Raw genomic sequence first — 25,792 nt, 5'->3', positions numbered from 1 at the left:
TATACATACTGTATTACACTGAAAATACGTACCCAAAGACAGAGTATTTTGAATTTACAACTGTACAAAAAAAACAATAGAAAACATACGGGCTATGCTGTAGATGTTAACATTTTACAAAATGACAGTTCTTGTTAAAGGCACCAGATTCCCAGAGGGCTCTGGCTTAACATTTTTTAGTCTTTTTTTTTTCCGGTCAGATCTTACTATGAAAATGTGATTCACTCTTAAACTGTACGGTGTCAAAGTCTCAAGCTTCTTTTACCTAGACAGGTAGTCTGCACCCTGACACAACTTAGTGAGAGAAATGACCAATTTCACATGGAGATGTCAAGCAACTACCAAAGCCTCCTCCCCATTGCATCCAGCATCCTATGGTATTTAACAGAAAGATTAAATGGCAAAGCTACCAGTGAAAAATCACGTTAACCCACAAAATACTGGCCCAATACTAGACTGTTAACCATCCTAAGCCTAAACTGTTTTGTATGGAGAGAACTACAGAGCACTGGAGTAGGAAAAAATGTTCTATGATCAGAACTCTCGCTTAGCATCCTCCTTGGGCTCATCTTCATTACACTCATTTCACTCTTTCTCTCATGAAAGGAAATGGAGCCTGAAAAACCCAGCACTCTGCTGTAGGGCAAGCTGTTAAAGAACCCTGGGTATGCATGTATGTGTTCCTTCTCTCCCAAGAATATAAAGTTTGGACAGGGAAAACACAAGCCACTTCCATTCCTTCTTTCTCTAGTATTCCATACTCTAAAAATCAAACAAGCTTATTCATCTCATGCCTAGGCTTGCACAGACAGGTGCTTCTTTACAAGCAAAGGGAAGAGAAGCTGGGACATCCTGCCTTGCTGAGGTGCAGTAATACACTTTGGAAGTTTGGGCATGCTATTCCCTAAAACTTTACACTTGGATAAAGGGCAAGAGGAATGGACACAAGCAAAGCTTTAAGAAAACTCTGAACTACTTCTCTGGTCAATTTGTCAGTACATCTGCAAGTCATTCTAGAGCCAACAAATGTTTTTGTTTAATCTTACAGCACACACTGAGCATCACTGAATAGAAACCAGCTAACATCCAAGTGACTGAATATTCAAGACAAAAAATATTAAGTTCCAGGGCCAAATTTGTTCTGTATGCAACAATTCCATTATATTGGAATATAAATGTTGATGTTGCCCTTTTTGAATTGTCTGGCATTATCCCTACTTTCAGGCCACTGAAGAGCTCTGTGTAGTTTTACTTCTTACTGTATCATTTCTAACAATGTTGCAAAAGCTTCCCTTTATTTAGGCATAAAAAACATTTTTCTAGATTCACAGATCAAGTTGAAGTAATGCTCTGGTATTGAGGGTCATAATGTAACTTATTTTTAAAAGTTATTTTTTCAGTGTTAACTTGTCTCAGTCTAATGACTTAACAGAATTAAAAATATACTACGCTTCTATTTAAATTTGCAATTTATTGCATATGACTGACTTTAGACAAACAGGCCTGGAGACCAGCTTTATTAATGCAGCAAATACAAATATGTAGCAGCACAGTTAAGCCTCCTACACACTACTGCACTCAAATGACTCCACTGCATTCTAGAAGGGTTTCTTGAAGAGGGGAGGGACAGCTGTCTCCATCCAAACAGCACAGATCTCAAATGCAGACTTCTGCAGACTACAAGGTTAGCACGGGACTCCCATTAACCTCAAGTAAGCTGGAAGAGCCACCACACAGCAGCTCCTGATCGCTACTGAATTGCAGAGTCTTGCATCAACAATTTACAATGACAGTACACACTCCTCAAGTCAGCCAGTTTTCTAAAAAGTTCTTTCATGAAAAAAATGTATTTGGTACTTGCAGCTTATCTAGCAAGCAGGAACAGTTAAGACAGAACTATCATACATGTTTACAGAAAACTGGTCATCACAAGGAAATTTTAAAAATCTGAACACAGACAAGGAATGTCACTTTTCTTTAAACCTTTCTTTTAAAAGATTAATACTTTCATATTCCGTTGTTAGCCCTTGTTGTATAACATACTATAATCAAATAAGTTATAACCATGAAAATGCATTCTACTGATCTCCTAAAAACTAAAACCCACTACTCATCCTCACATGTCAGGCTGGTTTCTAGTGTTTGAAGAATAAAAAAAAAAAAAAAAAAAAAAAAAAAAAAAAATCGCAATCAGAATCACAATCTACACTGCTTCTGAAATGGGGTAATTACATGGAGGAGAGCCCCAGTGTGACAGTTATATGCGAGTAACTTTCACACTAATACATGCATAACACTCCGTAATGGTAGCAGATACCATCAAATAACTTACCTACTACAGGAGCTAGAACATTCTGTATGATTGCTTAAATAAAGTTAAGAAATCTATACTTTTGGTCACATCTTAAAACCCTGTAGAATATAGATTTTTCTTAGTATTTATACTTGCCCTGTCCTGTTCGATAATTTGTTTGAAAAACTAGAAATAGAATGCAATAAAAATTCCCCAATACAAAAAGACTCCAATCATCTAAACAACTTTATTAGTATAAGTGTACTTACGGGATTTGGTCTGCTTTCTTTTCAGGAAAAAAAAAAACCAACACACCAGAAAAAAAGCCTCATTTTGTCCTAAGAGTTCCACTGTAACATGAACCTCTAGTCAGCCCAAGGTACCTCCTCAGCACCAACCAACCATTGTGCTACCCATATTTGTATTTCTTCATTCTAAGCAGCGTTCCCAACCAAGCACAGCTCCACTTACAAGTACTGGCAGAACCCAGATGTTGAAGCCAAGACTCCTCCAAATGATGAAACCAAGTCTCCAACTGATGAAACTTGAACCATGTACAGAAGCCCTCTCAGTAAACATAACCTTTATTTGTACTATCACAGCCAGATTATACCAGTGGTGTGAACACAGTTATAAAGATGAAAATGTGCTTCTACTAGAACGGGACAAGTATAAGGCACATTTATATGCCAGTATAATTGTGGCCACATTAGTGACTATACTGATCTAACTACACTGGAAAGAACCACAGCTACAGTCACGCAAAACTTTTTGGATCAGGGCTTGGCAATCAAACATGTTATGACCGAACATAAATCAACATTGCCTCAAGACAAAAAAAAAAAAAAGAAAAAAAAAAATCTTCTCTACCATCTATATTCAGATACATGTCACCCAACCATTTCTAGGGCCATTTTTAAGTTAAGCTGCAATTGGTCTTGAGATGTAATAGTTTTACTTCCTTCCAGGTAAGTTATGCTGTTCAAAGGGCTCGCTGTGCAAGAGCCATAGATCAACTTCTACCCTAAGACTTACATGGCAAAGAGCTATCACTTTGAGGCAGTGACAAGCTAGCACTACTTTTCTTTTTTCTTAATGTTGATGTTTGTTGTTTTGGGTTTTTTTCTTCAGGAAGTTATAATAGTCAGTTTCTCTCAGTCTCAAATAATGCCAAATATAGATTAACTCATGCTGGGTATGGACAACATAGCAAGTTAACAAAGCTACTCAATCCCATCCTATGACCCAAGCATAAATAAGCTAAACATACAGTAGGTACCATTAGACGCAGGACATCTACCACCTGCAATATTTAGTTATACTGCAGCTGAATTACAAAATAATCAAGCACCGACCTGTGGTGCTTTAAATGTCCATTCTTACAATAGAACCCACACAACCAAAGAAAATATTTTTTACAATAAAGATCTGTGCCCTTGTTTAATGGTAAATGGTGAATGACTGCACAGTAGTCTCTGGTACTCAGAAGTAAACTGCTCCCATCTGCAATCTTTCAGTTGTGATCTTTTTTCCAGCATCTTGAACTGCAGGAAAACAAAAACACACCAACAACTTTCTCCTCCCCCCACCTAAGATCACCTTTCCCTCTCCCAAGATCAGAAAGGAAAAAAAAACCAAAACAACAAACCAAAAAACCCCACAAGTTTGACACTTCTTCTGTGTTCACTGAGCCTGGTTAAGATTGAAGAGCCACAACTTTTACTCTGGAGGGTAAGAAGAAATGTACACATGAATGCCATTTTGTACAGTTGACATACTCTATGAGCTGGTTGACTCTAAGCTTGATTTGGTCCAGTCTGCTGTTGCTGCATCTCTTAGGAAACATTAGTTATAGGTTTGTACTTCTTGAATCTGGTCCATTCACCAGTAGCATAGTTCATTTCAAAGACCGTGTCAACCAACATAGTGGTGCTGCCAGTGCCATCTGCCTTTGGTAAATCTTCTGTATGCTCACTAAGTTTAATTTGGATGATGTCACCTTGCTCTTGGCAAGGATTCTCTGTGAAAACAAGAATAGGAAATTACACATTTCAGCACTGTATTAGAAAAAGTAAAGAGCACTTGATGGAGATTCTAAACCTTATGCTGAAAAAACCCCCTCCAAACCTAACAAATAAATCCCAAACCCAAAACTGAGCAAGTAATGTCACTAATACACATAGGCACACAAAGATCATCCTCCCTCCATACATCACAGACTGAGTTTTGAGCATAACAAAACCCGAAAGATGAACCCCAAGTCTAAAGTCACTGGAAGAACAACAGAAGGGGGAGTAAAGCATGCCAGTGGCAATTCTGTCTGCCTCAAGAACCGTAAGAGAAGGTTATATTTAAATGGGTGTTGGTAAACTTGAACTACCAGTTACTTTATTTGGGATATATTTTGTAGTTAAAAGCCTCAAGAATTTTCAGCTGTTTTGGAAGCCTAAACAGCTTCACTGAAATCACTCGTCCAAGGCTCAGCTCCATTCCAGTAGAAGTATTGAATGTTACATTTCAAGGTACTGGAATTGACACTCGGGAAGCTCAAGAATGTCATAGCTGACAGTTATTTACCCAACGTTCAGAAGGTTCTGACATTATTACTGAAGGAATTCACATTGTTATATACTCATCTATATATGCATATGTGAATATATATAACACACATACTTCCAAAATAATATTTTACCTTGCATTACAAAAAACTGTCCATGTAGATATTAAAGTACACCCTCCTACTGCAATTTGAAGTAGCATCTAGTACTAACAGCACCATCATTAATGCAAGATACACAAAACTTTCTTAAAGCCCAGGGATCATCACAGTAACTCTACCCTGGTCATCTTCAATAATGTATTGCATTAATCTAAATGCATGAGCCACATTTAGGTTCCAGCACTCCAGTGATAAGTGCCCTCAAATACCAAATCAGAAACCAGAGTTAGTGCAGATGATAGAGTTCACTTAAGGACTCTTAAGCCCCTCCTCATTTTACATCTGATAATCTGGGTAAAACAGCCTTGGTCTATCAAGGCCAATATATGGCAAGATCTAGCTATGAGACAGCTTATCTCCCTGTTATTCACAGCACCTGTGGTTACCTAAAGTCTCCCAAGACAAGAGCTGCTACATTTCTAATACTAAGGAATTAGCAAAGAGGCTCTGTACTACCCAACTTGTACCTCGAAATGCCACGAAAGAACTTACATTCACTGGTCTTCTGGACAGACTACTACAACCTAATGAGTCTGTTCACTGTTCTGATCAGCTGCCTTGTGTTTTCTCAACCCCTAAGCTGTGATATTACGTGTGTTCAATTATGTATATATTGTGTTTAGCAGCTGCTCTGACAGACTGTTTGACTTATTGGAAATGGCCCTAAAAGCCCATTTCCAGGTAGTTACAACTGAAGTAGTTAAAATTGCAATTCATAAAACTACATACAGTCCAGAGTAGAGCAGAGTCCAGTACATACAGAGCAAAGCTAAAACAAGAGTCTTGCACTCATATACACACTTTTAGAAATGCTAGGATGTATTTCAGATTTGGGTATTCTAAAGCAAACTGAATTAGCCTCAATACATGCCTCTGGATCCTGCCATGAATCCAAGTATAAGAGCCTTTTCTGGCCTTGTAACTTTGTTCGCAGTCTTGAACATTTCCTGTGCAGCATACATTTGCTCCCTCTGCAACAGATACAACAAATGAGTTCCAGTGCATAAAACACTGACAACAGGTACTGCGTTAATACCTACAGACAAGCGTAAGAGTATGGTGGAAGTCTGTAGACCTACAAAAAGCAAACAAAAAAAGGCTTAAGCTCAAGGCTTTCCCTCTTTAATGCTTACATCTAACACTTAAGTGCAGTGACAACTGATTTCTGAAACTGGAAAAAAAAAATCTTTAAATAGTTACAGAAACATGTGCTAAGAGACTTAATGTTTACATAATAAATTTGGGTTCTTTATGACATTAGGGAAAAAGGAGAAAAAACCCAGTGCTTCCTCTACAGTCCAACAAACCCAGGCTTGCAATAATTTCAGAGGGATTTTTTTTTTTTCCCTTTAATAAATGAAGTAGAAGTACTGAAAAGAAAAAGTCACCCAGCTTCTTAAAATTCAGGTCTTGCAAGTCAGGCTTCCAGATGTACTTAGCAAAGTCTCCAAATCAGCTGCATCTTGAATTAGTTATCTGCTTAACTTCAAGCATGTACATAATATATACCAATGTAACAGCAATAAGAAGCTTCAGGACATAAGTAATTGCTATTGAGTTTAGTCTCCTCCCCACTCTCAGGCTTTAAAAGATGTATAATGGGGGCAGGGTGTGATGCGATCAAGAAATAAAGGCTTTTGCCTTAGAATGATCTATTGATGTCTTTTCTCCTACCACCACAAGGACAGGATTCTTTTTAGCAGCTTAGATTATATGCAATTGGCTGGACAACAGCTCTGCTGGAAATTCAACCTTCTCCCAAATTTCTTTTTATAAAGAGTAACACAACATTATTTTGCACACTGAATAGCAGTAAATAAAGACATCTTACTATAATATACTGCACAGTTAAAAGTGTTGTGATTAACATTAAGATGGCAGTGCTAACAAAGCCACAAAACACTTTCATTATCTTTGGTTATCAAAAAGCAGCCTCAACCACTCCATGATCCAAAGACCAGGAACTGCCAACATACTAAATGAGATATGTAATAAAAATTTTACGTTTTCCAATCTACATCAAAAGCAGCAGTCAAAGAACCTGGTTTTACTTACTGTGAGAGAGAGGCTTTTTTTCGGTGGTGGCTGTTGCTGAGTTTGGGGGGCCACTTGTGGTGCTTGTGCCGCAGGGGAAATGGCAGGAGGTGTGGTAGGTGTTAGGGGTGAGGTAGGTGTAGCTGCAGGTGGATTAGAGTTACTATTGTACATGGGTGTTCTTTGTTTGAATTGTGCAGGAAGAGTTGTGGTAGCGTTTGGAGCTGCAGGCTCTTCAGTCTGTCTATTAGTCTGCAAGGCCTCTCGTGCAGAGCCAGCTGCAAAAAACAATCAGGATAATTAAAAACATTATAAACCACAAAGAGGGATTAGCATCACCAATGGCATTTAAGAAAACTAAAAATTCTGATTATTCCATTTTAGTACCTTGATTCAATATGCCATCTCATATCCATATGAAAAATTGAAGAGCTAATGCTCTTTCCACTCAATTACCTTTAGCAATAATTAGACAACTGAGTGACTAGCTCTCCAATATGGATTGCACTCACTATATTTAGCATCAAATTTTACGTTTAATGGATATCAGATTTATTAAACTGAAACGGCTTTATTTTTTAGCTTATATTGCTGTAACAACTGTACTCTGACCCTACTAGGATTATTGCTGTACTGTTATGTAGAAGCAAAAACCATACAAATATTTCATCAGTTTTTACCTAATGTAGCAGCAGCTTCCAAAGGAAATGGTAATTAAATCTCTGCCAGTAACAAATACTGACAAATATACAAATACTTAAACAGATGACAGAATTAAATGTAGTCTTCACAAGTCACTCATTATGTAAACACTAACTGCTAAGAGGGTTAAAACACCATAGTATTGAGAAATAACTGAATTAGGACTTGTCAAAGTTGATCCATTCACCTGCACTTAAAGGAGTTATTATTCCAAACCTGGCTGCAGGTGGAGGTTACGTATATGACCAAGTTACTGTGATTTCATAAGTTAGCATCTGTCCAGCAAACAGCAACTACCCAGTGCACACTCTAGCCAGTTGCATTCTTTTGCAACTCTTAGACACAGCTGCTTAAGTGCCTTTAACGAATCTCATGAGGTTTAAGCTGACCTATTCACACTGTGTTCACAGGAGACTAAAAGGCAGGTGATACAGACCTGAGCTATACTGATGACTTTCAGACTAGATTTTAGAGAATGAGAGGTCTACCACTCTCCATCGAGGCACAGATACAGCATTAGTTTTAACAATATGGCTATTATCCAGTAATATGTGGAAGAGGACAGTGAACACTTGAGAGGACAAACACTTGTAACAATTAGTTACCCTTTAATTTTGTACAAATCTCTTAGGTTTTATTATTGGCTTCCTCTCATGTCAGAGTAACTGACTTGCATAAAGTAACATGTCTTAATTTTGCAACCTCAGATTATATGACACCAAATCTGTGGATCTTCTGTGTGCACCCTTCTACCAAGGAAACAGTTTTATATTTCTTGTCCATAAGGAAAGCTCGATACCCAATATTCCAGAAGGAAAAAATAAGTCGGAAAAAATAAGTCAGAAAAAATAGAGAACAAAGACAATAGAGAATTTTAAGCTAGGCTTTTCCTGCTGTTGAATACAATGCCAAGGCTCTGGAAAATAATACTAGCTGCTGACAACATTGATATGCTCTTGGCTGCGTTCCTTCTGGAGATGCCAAGTTTCTGCCAGAGAAAGATTTGCATGGACCTTCAGAAGAGATTCTGAAGTGTTTCAGGGCCAAGCAAAGCGATCAGGTTTTGCATATACATTTTTCTCTAATGACCAACGTGCCACAGCTCACATATATGAAGACAAACTTTACAGTACCAAATTGCAACAAGGAAGAGTAAAAATAATGCATTAAACTGAAATGTTGGTTCTCCTAACTGCAAGGTCTGGTAATGAATCCTAGTCATGCACATCTGTTAGTGCAGAGTGATACATTCCTTTAAGACTTTACATGCAGCAGGGAAGGAAAGGTAAAACCAAATGCGTTAAAACAACAGGTGTAGAAATAAAGGATTTGTACGAATGCTAATTTTTACTATAGGTAATTTTCTAGATTTTAAAATAATGTAGCACTTTTCAAACTATGCAGGAGCTCAGCTACTGTCTATCAGACTGTTCCAAAAAAGTAAAAGGAAAATGGATGGCTTGATCCCAGCCTGCACGAAAGCTAGTATGTACTTGCCTCTAGAAACTGACCCGACTCTTGAAAGCAACTGTTTTGTAAATGCATGCATATGGATGTGTGTATGGAGTATATACTCTAGACCTATGTGTATTACTGGTGTCCCTTTAGGGATTAAAAAAATGCTGGATTTTCTATTACAGAGTAAGAAAAATAAACCAAACAGTAAATTGCTTTCCTTGCTTGACTTAACTAGCAGTCATTTTAAGACTTAAAAATAACAAGCATTTTCCTTATTTAGGTTGAACGACACATCTGGCTACCCAAAACCCAAAGGCTGGGTTCCTGCAATGATTTTTAGACTGCTAAGGTTAAGTTTCACTGGAGTTGAGAGATAGCAGGTTTGTAAATAAAATAAGAGCTTGATAGTAAAACTGTATAGTGTTGGAAGTATTAGGTCCCAAAAGCAAAAAACAGATCTTTTACCTGGCTGTGTTTCAGAGCTTGGGATATATGAGGAAGATGGCACCACACTGGGGGTAGCAGGTAAGTAACTTGTAGAAGGTAGTGCAGGCTCATTGTTCAATGAGCCAAGTTTCTGTAAAACACAAAAGTAAGTCATACTGCATATATTCATGCACTGTTTCTGTGTTTTAAATACAGTTTCAACATTAGTTCTGCTACGATACTCCTTTTGGGAACTTATTTATGGACGAGACTGTTAGGGCAAGTTTGCCCTTTCAGCCCGAATTCCCTATGCAAACTTCAGACATTAAAATTACCTTAAGAGAGAAAAAGCAACTTATTTCCTCCAATTCTGATCAAAGTTGCTTCTGAAGGCACAATCTGAGCCAGGGGAAAAAATACTACTATGGAGGACGTACTTCTGCAAAGACAGTCAAGCTGCTGTTCCTTTGTCCTATTACTCGGCTGGTAGTGTGAAAACCAGATGATGAAATTTGTGCAGATGGTACTCTCTGAAGAATTACATTATAGAAATAAGCGATCTTCTGCCTGAGCAAACATGCTTTTCATTATTAGTAAGCAGAAACCTATGTTCATCCATCGGCAAAAGGCCTACTAAAATATCACCCAGGAGCATGCAAAGAGCTCTGAGACACAAGCAAGCAGAAGCCAGCAGTAAAAGCACAAGTAAAACCCCGTTTCCACTGAAACAGGCAGTCAACACCACCATGATATACATGATATTGCACACACAGCATGGTATGTCTATGAAGATCTTCACTTTAGTCCCATCCAGCTTTATAAACATAAGGGGTTAACAGAGGAAGGAAGTTTTGGAGGAGTAAGTCTATCAGCCAAATCATTTAAGGTACCTTTACTAGACAAAAGATGGATATTCTGTAAAATATGAAGCTTGCAAAAAAAAAAAAAAAAACAAACCAACAAACCACACCACACCTCTTCACCTTTCTGCAGAATGCTATGACCTCCACTCTTGACACAGGCCTACCAATATCTGCCTATATGTTACTTTTGGCATGTGTTCCATAGATAGCTACCCCCATAACCATGGAACCAATGTTGCACGTGCTTACTATTAAGCTCTAGAGGAAAAAACGCCCAGCTCACCAACAAAGCCACAGGTCTTCTAAATAGAGTGCTCTCCAAATGCATATACTGCATGTCAACATGTGGACTTTAAGAGGCAGAGGTAATCGTAACCACTTTAAATTTGGAACAAGAGAAGACACTTAAGATTTGAGATGGATTTCTATCATCCTGAGAGGCTTGCAAACACTGGGTGCAGCAGTCTCAAATTATCTATTATTATCTGAAGAATGCAGTTGTCCAAATTAATTCCAGGCCAAGGCTTGCTGGAATAAAACAGACAGTTTCTTAACTCTGAAGTGGTGGGAGGACCTAACATTTTTTTAAAAGTTATGTCCTGAGTGAGAAAACATAAAACTGCATGACAGTTTTTCCAATGCATCGTATCTGAAAGGATAGGAAAAAAAACACCAACCACACATACCCTATACACAGCTCCTCCTCCCACCCCCCAACTGAACTACCTCTAGCAACAGGTTAGCTTTTTCAGTAGATGCTAAACAACTTTCGCATTAAAAAAAAGAGACTGTTAAGAAAAAGAGTGGACACCTCTGAACTTTATGGGTTTTAAGAAGAACAAATTTGTAAGCCACGGGTAATTTCAACAGAGATGAATTCCACTGTATTTCTCCTCCCCTTTCAGTAGTAATGGGACTGGGTAAGCCTAGTTACAGACAGCTTTGGAGACCTCAGAAAAAGCTGCCTTCTGGATTAAGCATCAATTCTCCAAGGTTACAAGCTAAAAATGGAGAAAAGAACCACAGACAGGTACTAGCATGTATGTTCTTTTCTCAAGCCAGGACACAGATGAGTTGTAAAGACTTCTTTCTTACTTGGCTGCTTATATTCAGCTATCTCTTCTGGGCATAGGCAAATGACAAAGTGCTCCTCATCGAGACTTCTGTGGATACTATTCCACCAGGGTCACAAAGGATGCACAGGCACAGAGTGAAGCCTGCAGGAACTCCTGACAATGACTCCACCTCTCCCGCATCAGAAAGGCCTCCAATCCCTTTCACCTCTGACAGAAGGCTACAATCCTGAGTTACAGAAATGCCATACCCCACCACAAACTCAAAGTAGCAACAAGGAAACAAACAAAAAAAAAATTACCTTCATCCTGCTTTGAATTTTTTTTATCTAGTTTGGTGAAAATGTAAGGGAATTTTGAAATAATTAATGTAAAAATCTTTACATAAAAGGCATGTTTCAACAAGTTAGTGAAATACCATTACAGTGTTTAAGTGTTTTAGAGTAACATGCATCATCATCTCCTCATCTTTGTTTGTTTTGTTTGATCTTACCTGTGTAGAGACAAGGCCAGCAGCATAATCTGGGGTAGCATTTTCTACTACTGTTTCTTCTTTGGCTTGCTTTTCCACAACTTCTGTATCTATTGCAGAAAACAGAAGTCAGTTCAAGGAAATCTTCTGAAATATTGAATTAGATATACTTTTTTTAAACAAAGATAAAAATTTATTTCTCAGTCTGCTAAAACACACTTAAAGGTATATACTGAAAGGCTGGTAGATACTATAGTCTTCACATAATTTTATAATCAACCCAATTGTGAAATGAACCACAAAGTATAACCATCAAGATACAGTAACTGAGTAACTGTGCAGAACTGGCTAATTTTGTGATGTTAGAAAGCATCAAAACCCAAGCAAAAATTTAATTGCAATTATAATTTTCTTCCAAGATGGTATCTTTTTTTGATGACAAATACCGAAAGGCTGTTTTGGGGCAAATATGCTGCCTAGTGTATCTTCCTGATATGGTTAAGTAGAGCACTGCACTATCACTTCAGTTAAGAGCAGTATATCAGATACTATTCACTTGTTAAGATCTCTCAGACAAAACTTTGGAGAGTAGTATCAATTTTTTCAGTAGAAATAAGTGTACCAAAATATCTCAGAACAATTTCAGCACTGAATCCACTCACACACCTATGGGCTGCCCAAAGCACAACTGACTAGTTCACTCCTTCCATTCAAATGATTCAAGTTATTATCTAGGCACATGGCAATATGATTAGGAGCACTGGAAAAAAAGTTAAAATCCTCCCTTAAGGCACTTTTGTTTTGGGGTTTTCTTTCTTTATCCACCTCCCACCCCCCTTCTCCTTTTTTTAAAGTTCAGCTGAAGATGAGTTTTAACAAAAGAACAAAATGGCACCACAAATCTAGATCCTATTTGCAGGTATATTAATAGCCTTTGTAGGCAGCATGCTATACCAACCTAATGTCTTCCTTCTTCTCTTTGCTTCACGGCCAGCACCTACCATATCCAGCTCAGAGATATCTAGAAGCTAAAAGGAAAGACCGTAGAGTACTCAATAGTGACTGTTAAATTTATGTGGTTGATATTTAAATATTGACCTTATTTTTTTCCTTTATTATATTGATACTTGATTCAAAACAGCATCAGAAATTTACTTTAGGTCAGGGAGGAGGACTGAGCAGGAAAGCAAGAGATGAAGAAAAAGCGCACCTACCTTTACTCCTCTTTCTTTGCGCAAAGGTGTTCGTGAAGGAGGAATAGGAGTTCTGTTTCCAGAAGGACTAAAAACACTAGGTGCTGAAGTACTCCTGAACGGAGCTTGTTTTGGTATTCCTTTGAGCGGTGCTTAGGGAAGATCAAAAAAGGCAACAATTGTAATGTATGTTTAATTAGTTATGAAAAATAATAATGAGGAGTCCTTCAGCTTTTCCCATTCTTAACACATACATCCCTATCCCCTTTAACTTCAAAGGTTTATAGTGTGGAACTGTCTATAATACACTAAATGTTCCTCAAAGGTCAGGTTAGGTTTTACCCTTCAAACAAGTAGTAAGAGCCAATCTCTAGGCTAATGCTTGCAACCCCATTCTATGTGAAGTAACCAAACAGGTCCACTGCTATCAAAACACACTCTTCCTACACACATTGATGCTTTCCTTATGTATAACATAAGAACTTTGAACACATAAAAAGGTATTAAGCATGAATGTTCTGAATCCAATTATTGCCAAAGTTGCTCTTTGAACTTTAAGAGCTAGTAACTTGGTAAAACTGTATTTAATCAAAGATTCTTAACTAAGCTTCTGCAGCGCTAAGGGCTCGTAAGCTACTGGAAAGGTAAATTACTGCTTCACACAGGGGTCTGAAATTCTGGAGCTGCTGTTTACACAAGGAGGAGGATCCAACTTGGGTCTATATCATAAACAGAAAACCTGCTGTCTGAATACTCAGTAGAAACTGTTACACCTATAAGAAGCTGTTTTCCTCCAACTTTACACTGTTACCCTTCTATACCTCACACTTAACGTTAAGTGCTGAAGACAGCATTCTTTCATCAACTGCTAAAAAAGTAGGGACACATACATATCTATCAGGACTTTGAGCCCCCTGACAATCTCATCATACCCTACAATTTGAAGATAAACACAGAATTTCAGTTTGAGGTTGGATATTCTGTATTCCTCTTTACGTTGTACTGAAAACGTTTTCAGCACAGGACAATCCTCTCTGACCAATGCGAGTAAAGTTTCAGCAGAGTAAACCCCAGCAAGTTCCATAATTCATACTTCTAGAGGCCATTTGGCTCTAAATGCCAAGTCTAAAAATTAGCTTTATTAGTTCAATGACTAAAAAGAATGCCAAGAAGAACTAATGGTCAATTTATATACTGGGACAATTTTTAGTTCAAATTACAACTTTTTGCATTTCCTGCATTAACATGCAGCTAAACTTAGGTGCTCAAAACCACATCTTAAATACCATTGACCCAAGTACTTCATAGCTTCTAGCCACCACACCAAGAAATCACTCAACCTTTACACCTCAGCATCATATTGGTGGTCAGAAAAGTTATAGCTGTGCAGTGATTTAAAGTATGTAACTCATTTTGAGCCCTCTTCTTGCTCCTAATCAAAAACTTATTTGAAAAATTCAAGCAGTTCAGGAACTTCAGCAAAGAGCTGAAATCCATTAATGCAAAGTTGAGGAGTGATTATACATCTTTGTCATGTCCATTAAATAGAAGCCATTGCACAGCCTCAGCTGCAGAGAGCACGCTGTCCCATCATCTTTTTCCACACAGAATTATACAAATATAAGATAGTTTCAGTTTACTTTTCAGTCTACTTCACTGCATTTCAAAGAGCACAGCAAATTACTGTGATCCACTTACTCTGCTCCCTTTTGGAGCAACACGGCTTAAAGTTATTCCTGGAGTGATGCAAATTAAATTCTTACTGAAGTCTACAGGCATGATCTAGCTGTGTACATTTTAGAAGCATGGCGGACATACTTGCCATTTAAGAAAAACCCCACACACTTGTTCTTTCTGACAAGACATGACAAACATTTAAATAGCAGGAGAAAGGGAGGCAGAAAGGGAAAAATCCTTCGCTTTAAAAAGAATTAAGTTTTTTGTAAAAATTAGACTGTAATTTTATTTTTCATGAAGGCTATTTTATCAGATTGTCTTTGTGGGAAGTGATGAAAGTGAGCCATACTTGTTGTATCTATCTTTTTGACCAGTCCCCTGCCTTTAGCATGGAAAGGCACTCCTGCAGTCTTCTTGAGCTGTTGTGCAGTTTCTGTTGCTAAAAAGAAAAAGGGCTTTAGTTACTACAGAATCTCTGATAAAAAAATACAATACATTGCTTGTTATATAAAGTGTTATTAACTGATAAAAAAGATAGGAACAGCAACAAAGAAAGAATTATACTGCAATTAAAACCAGACCATTTATACTAAATTAAATACTGTGCTTGTAAGCACAGTATTTGTAGAAAATGCATAATCAATATGACTATGCAACTGACAAGATGGTCTAAGCTAGAAGAAATTATCAGAGTAGAGAATGTACTCGCGATTGGAATAATTAAAGAAAATTCTATACAACATCATTAAAAGTTACAAACTTTGTACTTAACCAGACCACCTGCTCAAGTCACATGCAAGAAAGAAGCAACTTGCTGCAACAGAACAGCAAGTACAGTAAACTATTTTAAGATCACTTAGTTCAAGCAGCTAGATGTACGTATACATGTGTTGCCTTTTGTTAGCAAAAATCCTCTTGGCTTTCACACCCTATATAGCCATACTGAGCAAAAGCAAGCATTAATTAGCAACCCTTGCTCCCTGTTGCAAAAACATGTGGCAAAATAAAACTAGCTTCTCATTTCAGTTTTGTTTCGGGAGCTTTAACCAAAGCTGTCCCTCACAAGTCTTCACAACTGTTAAATATACCCATGAGAGATTATCTGTGCTTTAAAAAGCTACAGCTTTTTGTATGCCTTAAAATCTGAACAGCATTTAAATCAAGATTAGCATTTTAATGTAATCATGGCCAGAATGACTTGCACCTGCTCTTCCACACATATCAGCCTATCAAAGAAAAATATCAGCCAGCAAAGCTCTTATAACAGAAAATTGTAACGTATATCCCCATACTGGACAATAAGACTGAATATAAATTTTTTTCTTTCACCATTTAATTTGTTACTCAATCTTGTCAACTAGCCATAACACTACTTACACTTCTGCAAGAGTTCAGCTCTGAGAGTGGCACTTTTAGGTTTCCTTTTCAGCTGGAAGTGTTTCACTGGGGGAGTAAGTGGCCCAGCTAGTGTTGTCAAGGCATTTTTGTTTAAGTATTGGCATTCCAACGGCAACATAGCTGAAGTTTCACATTCACTTACTGCATAAAGAGTTAACATAGTACACAAGGGTATTAGCACCTCTTTGATAGCTAATTACAAAACATTTTACAACTAGACTGTACAGGTGTCTTTAGATTTTAGATTACTTGTTTAAACACCAAGAGTAATTTACTTCTAATTATTACACAGTATATAACCAGTTATTAGGATGTTTGGTTTTTTACATTAGCTTCGTAAAAGCTTCCATGTTAATCACACCTAGCCAAGTTACAGGAATCTTAAATATGCTACTATTTTCAGAGAGCAAAAGAAAGCAAAAATGATTGAATTATCATATTCCTTAAAAATTACACATAAAGAGGAAACTACTAAAAAGACCAAACCAAAAGTGTGAACAGACAAATGATAATTTGTTCATAGTGAGAGAACAAAAGCTTCCACCTCCAAGTCATTTCATTATTGGTCTTCTGCAATCCTAACTACAAGACCATGTCTGTCCGTCGATGCCTGAGGGCTTTTTCTAGGCAATGTGCTAAATCAAACCCACTGAAATAGGTGTAGCTTTGCATCACCATTTACTACACTGTCTGAAGCAGTAACTGTGCAAGTGCCTGAGCCAATATTTTCAGCTGCTGGGCAATCTGTAGCTAGTTGGACATCAGCAGCATAACCCTTCCTGTGATCAGTCTCCCCACAGCACCTGCCATTTGTTGGCTAGAGGAAGACTTCCAGCAGAGATGCACCCCACCTGCCCAATACAACAGTGGTGCTTCCACACACATAAGGCTGTCCGCACTAGCACTGCAGAAGTTGAGCATTACTGTCGTCTTTGGTACTACAACATACAAGACAGAGTAAATATATGAAAAAGCTCAACTTACTAAGCTGCAGTAAGTCAGTTACTACACATCAGTGTGCATAAAGCCTGTCTACAATACTAATGAATCCACATTAACTTGCATGTTGCCCTTCACAAACACTCAGGATAATACCTGACATGCAACTTCCAACGATGTGTGAAAAGATAATTTAAGAAGTTACCATTCCTCAAATATCACAGTTCCCAGCACAGTAACATGCCAGGTCATGAACTGTGGCAGTTAAGAGACAAAGACATACTGCTTGTCCTGATACCAATACTGTTAAGATAGCAAGACTGCAAGTGAAACAACAGGTTATTACAGAAATGTGATGCCTTTTTTCAGAAATTTTCACTGACAGAAAAGGCTTACCTTTTTCTCTAAGCTCTCCTAAAATATCTTGAACATTGGGATTCTGTTCTTCAAGATCAAGGTTAAGGGAGCCAGTATCTGGAAAGGATTTTAAAATATCAGCTACCATTAAGACCCAGGGGTCTGAATCCAAGGTAGCGAGCTGGATAATTTCAGTCAGTGCCCCTTTCATCTAACAAAAAAAGAAAAAGAAAATCAGCCAATTTGAAACAGTTTTAAACAGATTATACTTGGATTTTTTTTTTTTTATTATATAAAAAATACACTAGCATAAACATGCACAATGTTTTACTACCGGGGAAGGGAAGAGGGAGACTGCTTCAGCACAGTTACACATTAACTCTAGAACTAAGTAAAGAATGAACCAGGAGAATTTTTTTTTTTATATTGCTTTCGGTCAATCTAACCCACATTTGTTTTGTGCTTCTGGCAGCCTGAAGCTTTGTTTAGCACTGAACATTTTTACTAAAAGTAACAGGCCAGATTCTTACATTACTTTCCCCTTCTGTTCTACACTTACACTCCCAGTGTACCCACACCTTATATTCAGTGATAAGAATATACAACTAGAATATAGTAGGTTATTTAGAACAGGCATCTAAACTAAGATGCGCCCCTTTCTGGGCTACAGGATAATATAGCAGACAGACCATATCTGCATCATATGAACACAAACTAAGTCCTCAAAATTGTACTTAAGCTTAGGCCAAAATAATGTGTTTCTGTATTATTTGACAAAAACTATGTATTACAAAAATACACCCAGCCCTCTAATATGCCACAAGCAACAAGATTTTCCATCTACCCAAAGTTTTTGTAGTCAGAAAAAAATTATTTTTCTTTAAGCACCTATCTTGGAAAAGGTGATACAATGCATAACAATTTAAAAAAAAAAAATCACTGTCACAGTCATTTTTTTGTTTTTAAATTACTGATCAAAATGTCTGTTGGCACCATGAAATGTCATAAATGGCAAGGTGACTACATTCATGGTTTTACACAGTAAATCTTTTAAATTAGTTGTTTTACCTCATACACAGGTAAACTTAAACCCCCCAAATAAAAACTGCATGTTTGCTTGTTTTTCTAGTAAGTAAGCTTTTACATAAGCATTAGAAGTATTAGCTTCACAAAACTAAGATGTTTGAGATGCCACAACACGTAACAAAGTAAAAACCACATAACACATTTAGACATACTCTATCTGTATGCTATTAACATTGAAGTATTTACAAGCAAATATAATACTTTAATTTTGACTTTTCACAATCAATTGTGGCACATATAGCTTAGTTACAGCCTACAAGTTTCTGAACACATGTAGACAAGCAAGAGATTCATATTTGCTTGCGTGCTGTATTTCTTCCCCTTTATTTAGAGCCAGTCTTTTCTTACATGAAAAAGTTTCATAAAATAAGCTTATTCTACTTATGCAATTATAAGAAATAAAAGTTATATTTCTTTCCTCCATTTTTTCCTCCCAAGCACTTCTAAACCTCAGCAGTCAGACAAACATATTGACATTTCTCAATTCCTTTCACCCACACAATGTTACTGCCCTCTCACTTCAGAAAAGTTTACAAGTGCAATATAGGGGCAATTTGTCCTTTACTCATTGCATGTTTTCGCACTCATATGAATGGGCTTGTGAAATGAACCAGATCAGTTCATCTGACTGAAAACTAGCATCTCCCTACAGCTTTAAGTTTGATCAGCCCCTTGGTGTGGCAGATTACAGTCACACAAACACTAGAACCATGAAGAGAGTGGAGCAGGAGCCACTACAACAGTCAGTTACCATCTTCAGCAGCAGAACTGATTGGCTTTGGATTAAACTGACCACATAACCATGGCCACACACTGTTTAACATGTTGTCAAATTTATCTGACACTTAGCCAATGGAAAGAATCAATTTCTAAGGTTCTCGTCTTTGTTGTCATCTACTGCTCATTTCTTTCTCAGTAAAGAAAAAAATCTCACCCAGTCTCCACAGAAACTTATCAATCTCTCTCTTCTAACCCTAAACTGCTCATCCAAGTCACTTCTACAGTGGATGAGGACGAGTGTGAATACTATCAAAACAAAGTCCTTTATTATCCTATAGGAATTACAGTACTTTATTATGCAAAACACGGGAAAAAATTAAAACATGCCATGAAAGCTGATGAAACCATGGTTTATTTATAACTCTTTTACAAGCTTTTATCTGGATACCACTAATGCAGGGTAAGTGTATAGAATGTAATTTCCTTCATCAAAGCAAACTCGGGCAATAGTTGGAAGAAAGATGTCTCCTGTATCCTCCCACTTTACCCTTCATATCTGCTCCACAGAATTCCTGTTTGTACCAAAAATTCAGAGCTAATACCTATACTACGTACATTCCTATAGAGCTCTTGTCTGCGCATACTACATCCACACTGCTCTCAGGGAAGCTAAAGTTCAGGCAACCTACTTATGCCACAACCCACCGCTTTGCATGACTTTGGTTCCTTCAAGAAAGGAGCCCAGAAACAACTTGTTTGCCTAGCACTGGGAAACAGCATTAGCACAAGGCCTCATGGCGGAAACAGCATGGTGAAAGAACAGTCACTGTCACACACAGGGAAGCGAAGCACACTAACACTGTGAGCTAACCAAAGACCACGCCTGAATATGGGGTTGCTTTTAACAAGCCTGGTATTGAGTTTTGACTCAGGTTGGTCTTCAAATAGCAATTTAAATATGTTCCCAGTTCACTGTTGAACTGGTAGCAGCTGAAAAAAATTTTATTTGTGGTTTGAGAATGCATGAAATGCAACTCAAAATAACAGAGAATCCTACATACAGTTTTCCTGCTACTTTACAGAGGACAGCCATAATCCCAAACTCTTAATTGTACAAGATTGCAACACCAGGTCCGTAAGAGTCCCATCAGCTCCTGACAGCATCTTGTTAAGCATGAATGTCAACATCTGATGCAACATGTTCTGGCCTTTCTCTCATCTAAAACTTAAGGATCTTAAGTACTTTTCTCAGTTTGCTGGCACAGAAAAAGCAATAGGGCATGACTAGAAACGTTTAAGAAGAAAGGATCAGGCAGGATGGAAAAAGTCTGGGAACAGAGACAAAGAGAGATTAATAATGGCTCTGCAGGAAGAATACACAAACAGTACCGTGGGAAGGGGTAAAAAAGGAAATGTTACTAGAAACATGTAAAGTGATAGCTCCAAGATGACTTCTTGCAAAGAATTCCCATTCATTTGCTTTATATTATGCTGAAATTAGTATACATGACTATACCTTTAGACAGCTACATCCACAGCTGGCTAATAAATCAAGTTTTAGTCTTTCACGGGCCACAGAGAAGGCAATATTAAATAGGTATCTGTATTACTACAGAGCATTTTCATTAAGCTAAAAGCACTGGATGGCAAGTACAGTATTAATATTTATGTGATACAAAACTAGGATGCATCAAATACCACTGTTGTATATATTTTGTATTAAAATAATGAAATAGTGTAGAAGTGGCCAAAAGTAATATTAGATTAAAATATACCATACTCTATCACAGAAAAATTAAGAACACTAAATGCAGGCCAGAAAGATACATAGCAGCCTGCCTGTTTGGAACACAGAGGGAAAGGCAAGTGTGTTAGGCACCCTCATTCCTTTGCACTCGCACTCCACAGTTCCCACCTGCATGAATAGAGGACTCCCGATTCACACAAGCAAGCAAGAAGAAACAATCTCAACTCTTGCTCTCTTGCAGCTACTGTAATAAAAAAGCAGGACACTGCCAGGATAGGCAGCATCTTCCTCTCAAGATAATTCAGAGAGCAGAGAAGCACAGAGTCCTCATTCTAGACTTGGTTATAACATCAGTCTAACCCCGAACAAATAAATGAAATGCTGGCACAAAAAGAAAACTTCCACTTGCCATTGTGAACTAGGTTAACAAGAATACAATACGCAAAATAAACAGAAGTAACTCTTCTGCCAAATTCACAACTGAAACCCTGGTCAGCACTACGCTTGAAACACTTGTTTCAAACAAGCACTATTACCTTGAAAAAATTTAGCAGATGAAACACTGCGGGGGGCGGGTAGGGACATTGAAGAGTTAACAAGTCCTTCCCAGAGAACTGCAGCAGGAAAGGATATTTGATAACTGCCTATAAAACACACTTAACTTAAAATGAAAATGGGAGACAATTATTCTTATTAGTCACTGGGAACAAACAAGCAGTAACGAGGGTCACAGCATGATAAAAAATTAGATTTATTACCTATCCCACAGGAGTATTATAAAGATTAAGTCACTTATATCTATACAATATTTGGAGTGTTGAATGAAAACATTATGAAAATTGAAGGATATTACATGTGAGAAAAAAATACTTAAGCAAAGGACTGAGCTTTCAAGAGACCTCATTGAAGATTCACTTGTCTAGACTGAAGCTTTCCCAGAGACTTCGAAAGGACCAGCGGCGAATTAAACCCAAATACCACCACATTTTTCTTGATTCATAACTCTTTACTCTGATGTCTGCTCCCAAATGGTTTCCATGCTATTCTATGTCTCAGTGAAAATGCTATTATAGAGAAAACAAGCCAAAAAAGTTTTTTGAAAATAAAATAACTAAGTCCAATCTGTTATCTAGAGAGGGGAATATCATTTAATATGTTACTTAACAAGCCAGTAACATATCCTGCATCTACTATCGAGATTCCCAAAGCTTCACAAAAGCTGATGCAATATATTTTCCAATACTATTAAGTTTCCAAATGCCAGCTCAGTGCTTCTCACACATGATCGATAGAGACTGGCACATAGCATGGAAAACACACATACGACTTTCCAAAGAGACTCATAATGTACTCTCACAGTTAACTTTAATTGTTTTCAGATACTGGAGTGATTTCCAAATGACAAATTTTACTTCCAGGCAGCTACAGGTATCCTATACTAGTGTATTTCTGCTAGCAAAGAGACACCATTTTCAGCACTCCACAATACACTGAGCAGAGAATACTATAGAGAAGTACACAGCACAGTGCACATATACTGAACACAAACATATATATGTTCTGAGTAATGCACATATACTGAACACAAACATATATATGTTCTGAGTAATGCCAGTTAAAGTATCCAAAATCTTGACAGTAAGTTAAGAAATCTTCACAAATATAACCCATTTTAGCAAATTCACCACAAATGATGAGTATCTGCTAAGACAATATCACTTTCTGTCAGCAGTTTGGTTAACACCAGCTATTTTTACCATTTGTAGAAGGAAGCCTATAACAATAATAGTAGACCTACTAGCAACGTTAAGGGGTTCTGCCTCATGAGTTTTTCCATTTGTAACCATTTTTTAAGCCCTTCCTCTCAGATAAAAAAAGAAATAAAATCAGATGTCCCTGAAATAATTAAAATGTTACAGGTACTTTGCAAAGAACTGAAAATATGCTAAATCCCTAGCTCTTGACCAAGCATGCTCTGTTTATAATGAAAGATTAAAGTTATGGTTGAATTCACAAGTTCTATCAAAGAAGTTGAAAAATCACACAATATTTTTTGTTACAGCAGTAAAAAGAGCTTTATATTGGGAACACAACTGATCAGTTTAACAATACACTGAAAGGCACAGCAACTGACTTGCTCTTCTTTACATACACTTTATCTCCATGGCTAACAAAAGCCCCGATCAAGTAAAGTTGCTTACAACCATCTTCCCCAGAACCAGTTTAAAAAGTTCTTTTACCCACCCAGTGAGTACTCTTGCAGCATTTCAACAAATTATTTCAGTTCGCTTGAATGCTGCTCCCTCAAAAAGTTGGCATGTGTTATTTATGAAGGTACCTAAGCTTTTTTCAGCTCTCTTCAATCAAAAACATCAGTAATTTATTAGCTTTTTCTAAATAGTGCAATACTCATTTCTTCTCAGCTGCTTGGATTTTCACAGTACTTCAGAAGAATTTTGTACACTCAGGGTTCACGTGAGCTTATGCATAGCTCCCCATCCCCCTGTCTGGCCTTGGTTATTTTGTTTGTCCAAAACAAAACTGCATTTGTCACACACCAGGAAGACAGCTTGTGCACTGCACTAAGCATGACCATAATGTTATAAAAATTAGAGCAAACATGCTGAACAAGAATTATTTTTTCTGAAGTGACACCAATTACATGTAACACAGTAAACAATCATATAGATGCACGTGGCAAGACAGACACCAACATACACTAAACTACTGCTTAAAGATGATGCTTGTGCATTTTCAGCTTAGAAGTACACAAAAGCTGAGCATACAACAACCCAAGTCACATACTGTCTCCCCATACCCTGCCTAGTATATATGTATATTAAGCCTAAGCAGTAGCTGTGTCCTAGCCAAGGAAGAGACTGCTGCAAGCACAGCTGAGGATGAGGTGAGGATTAACTATGCACCACCTCCATGATTGTTACCAGGAACCAATACCATACATGGTGGAAGTAGGAGAGGAATCCCTCGAACCTGGCTGAAGAAACCTAAATGTTTCCCAATCATTCTCCAACCATCAGTATCTGCCTACTGGTAAGAATAAGCCAGCTGCACATGAGGTATGGTCCAGGGCCAAATGAATAAGCTTTTCTGGATCTATGATGACTGCTTGCACAGCCAGCTCAGACTCGAGCCAGCCAGCTTATTAGCTGGGGTAGGACAGTAGAGGAAAGCACCAGCTATTCCCAGAAAGGTAAAGAAACAAAACAAAACAAAAAAAAGCGGCAATTTTCCTCAAGCAAGACCTGACTAGAAGAAGGGGGAAAAAAAACACTGTTCATTGTAGACCCCAGATCTTCCATTCACAATGCTTCAGCACTTGCTGCTGTCCTTCCTAAACCTGAGGGGTTCGACTTGGGACACTTACACAGCTGCCAGCATTAAGGAACGAGAGTGAAGCAAGCCTAACACACACTGCTGTTCCTAAATAATCATGCTGCTCTGTCCTAATCCTAGAACAACCATTGCCTCAGAAAAGCCCTCCTCCCCAAAGGCACCCAAACTGTATCAAAACACAGCCCCACAACTACGAGTCCAGGTGGAAGCGTAAGATAGGTCACAGGTCAAAACTGCTTTCTAAAGACTAGTGCCAACCACGGATTCCCCGAATAGCAGGAGGAGGAGCAGCAGCAAAGCTTCCACTCCACTCACTCCCTTATCACGGGGAACCTGAGCGTTTCTTCTGACACCAAGGACTGAGTCCTCCGAGCTGGGCCTCAACGGACCGCTCTGCCAGCCGAGACCTCCTTCCTCGCCCTCCCCGCCAAGAGGGGCTGCAAGGGAGACGCGGGGATGCCTGTGGGGATCAGCCTCACTATACGTCCCCCCTCCGACTGCGGGCGGGCTCCTGCCTGTGAGGAGCCGTCGCCGTTCAGCTTCCCCCCGCAGGGCTGCTCCGGGCAGTTGCCCGCCCCAGCCACCCGCCGCCCGGGAGGGGGGCAGCGCGGGGCGGCTCCGCGGTCTCCCCTCCCCAGAGACTCCGTGTGGGCAGAAAAGGGCGGGTGGGTGTTTGGTGCTGGCGCTGCCCCCCCCCTTCTCCCCTCACGCCGTCTCCCACCGACCTCTCCCCCTCATACAGACGCACCCCGCTTCGGTTAAGCTTCCCGCGCAAGCTCCTACCCGGTTCTCACCTCATCCACCGCCCGGCGGGGCAGGTGCAGCATCCCCAGGAGTAGCTTGAGCTTGACGGCCGAGGAGAGGCCGTGGAAACAGAGGCGGATGTTGTCGATCACCGAAGCCGTGAGCAGCGAGGCAATGCTCGGTGGCGCCCACAGCTCGTCTGTGGAGCCCAGTTTGTTGTGAAGCCACAGGCCAGTGTCGCTCTCCCGCATCGACGCCATCTTGGGAGCGGGGCGAAAAAAGAGGGGATTCTCCACGGGCATTTTATGAAGACACCTAAGGGGAGGAAGGGAGGGGGTGAGGACCCCTGCGGGTCGCCGTCTTGTTCGTAAGCCAAAATGGCGGCGCCCAAGGAGTTTGCGCTAGGGAAGGCGGAGATTCTTCCGTAATCTAAAATGGCGGCGCCCAAACGGCAAAAAATAGCGAGGCTCTCATTTCTCGTTCAAATGCAAAATGGCGGCCGCCACAGTTTTTCTTCCGTATTTAAAGATGGCGCCG

The 25,792-nt window shown here is 38.8% G+C and overlaps 1 protein-coding gene across 1 annotated transcript; it reads right to left on the bottom strand.

The window, feature by feature from the left end:
- Nucleotides 1–4,128: 4,128 nt before the first annotated feature.
- On the bottom strand, nt 4,129–25,557 carry NELFA (negative elongation factor complex member A; the record flags this gene model as incomplete). The annotated part of the gene is made up of 11 exons (XM_081999039.1): nt 4,129–4,313; nt 5,884–5,983; nt 7,068–7,324; nt 9,672–9,783; nt 12,062–12,150; nt 12,999–13,068; nt 13,255–13,385; nt 15,260–15,349; nt 16,288–16,449; nt 17,644–17,815; nt 25,306–25,557. 11 exons carry the CDS (start codon nt 25,555–25,557, stop codon nt 4,129–4,131), a joined length of 1,620 nt encoding a protein of 539 aa, XP_081855165.1.
- Nucleotides 25,558–25,792: the final 235 nt, after the last annotated feature.

This window comes from Phaethon aethereus (genome assembly GCF_964289735.1).
Source record: "Phaethon aethereus genome assembly, chromosome: 4".
NCBI classification, from domain to species: Eukaryota; Metazoa; Chordata; class Aves; order Phaethontiformes; family Phaethontidae; genus Phaethon; species Phaethon aethereus.
The sequence above is the reverse complement of the archived record's forward strand: the minus strand, read 5'-3'. Positions and strand labels throughout refer to the sequence as shown.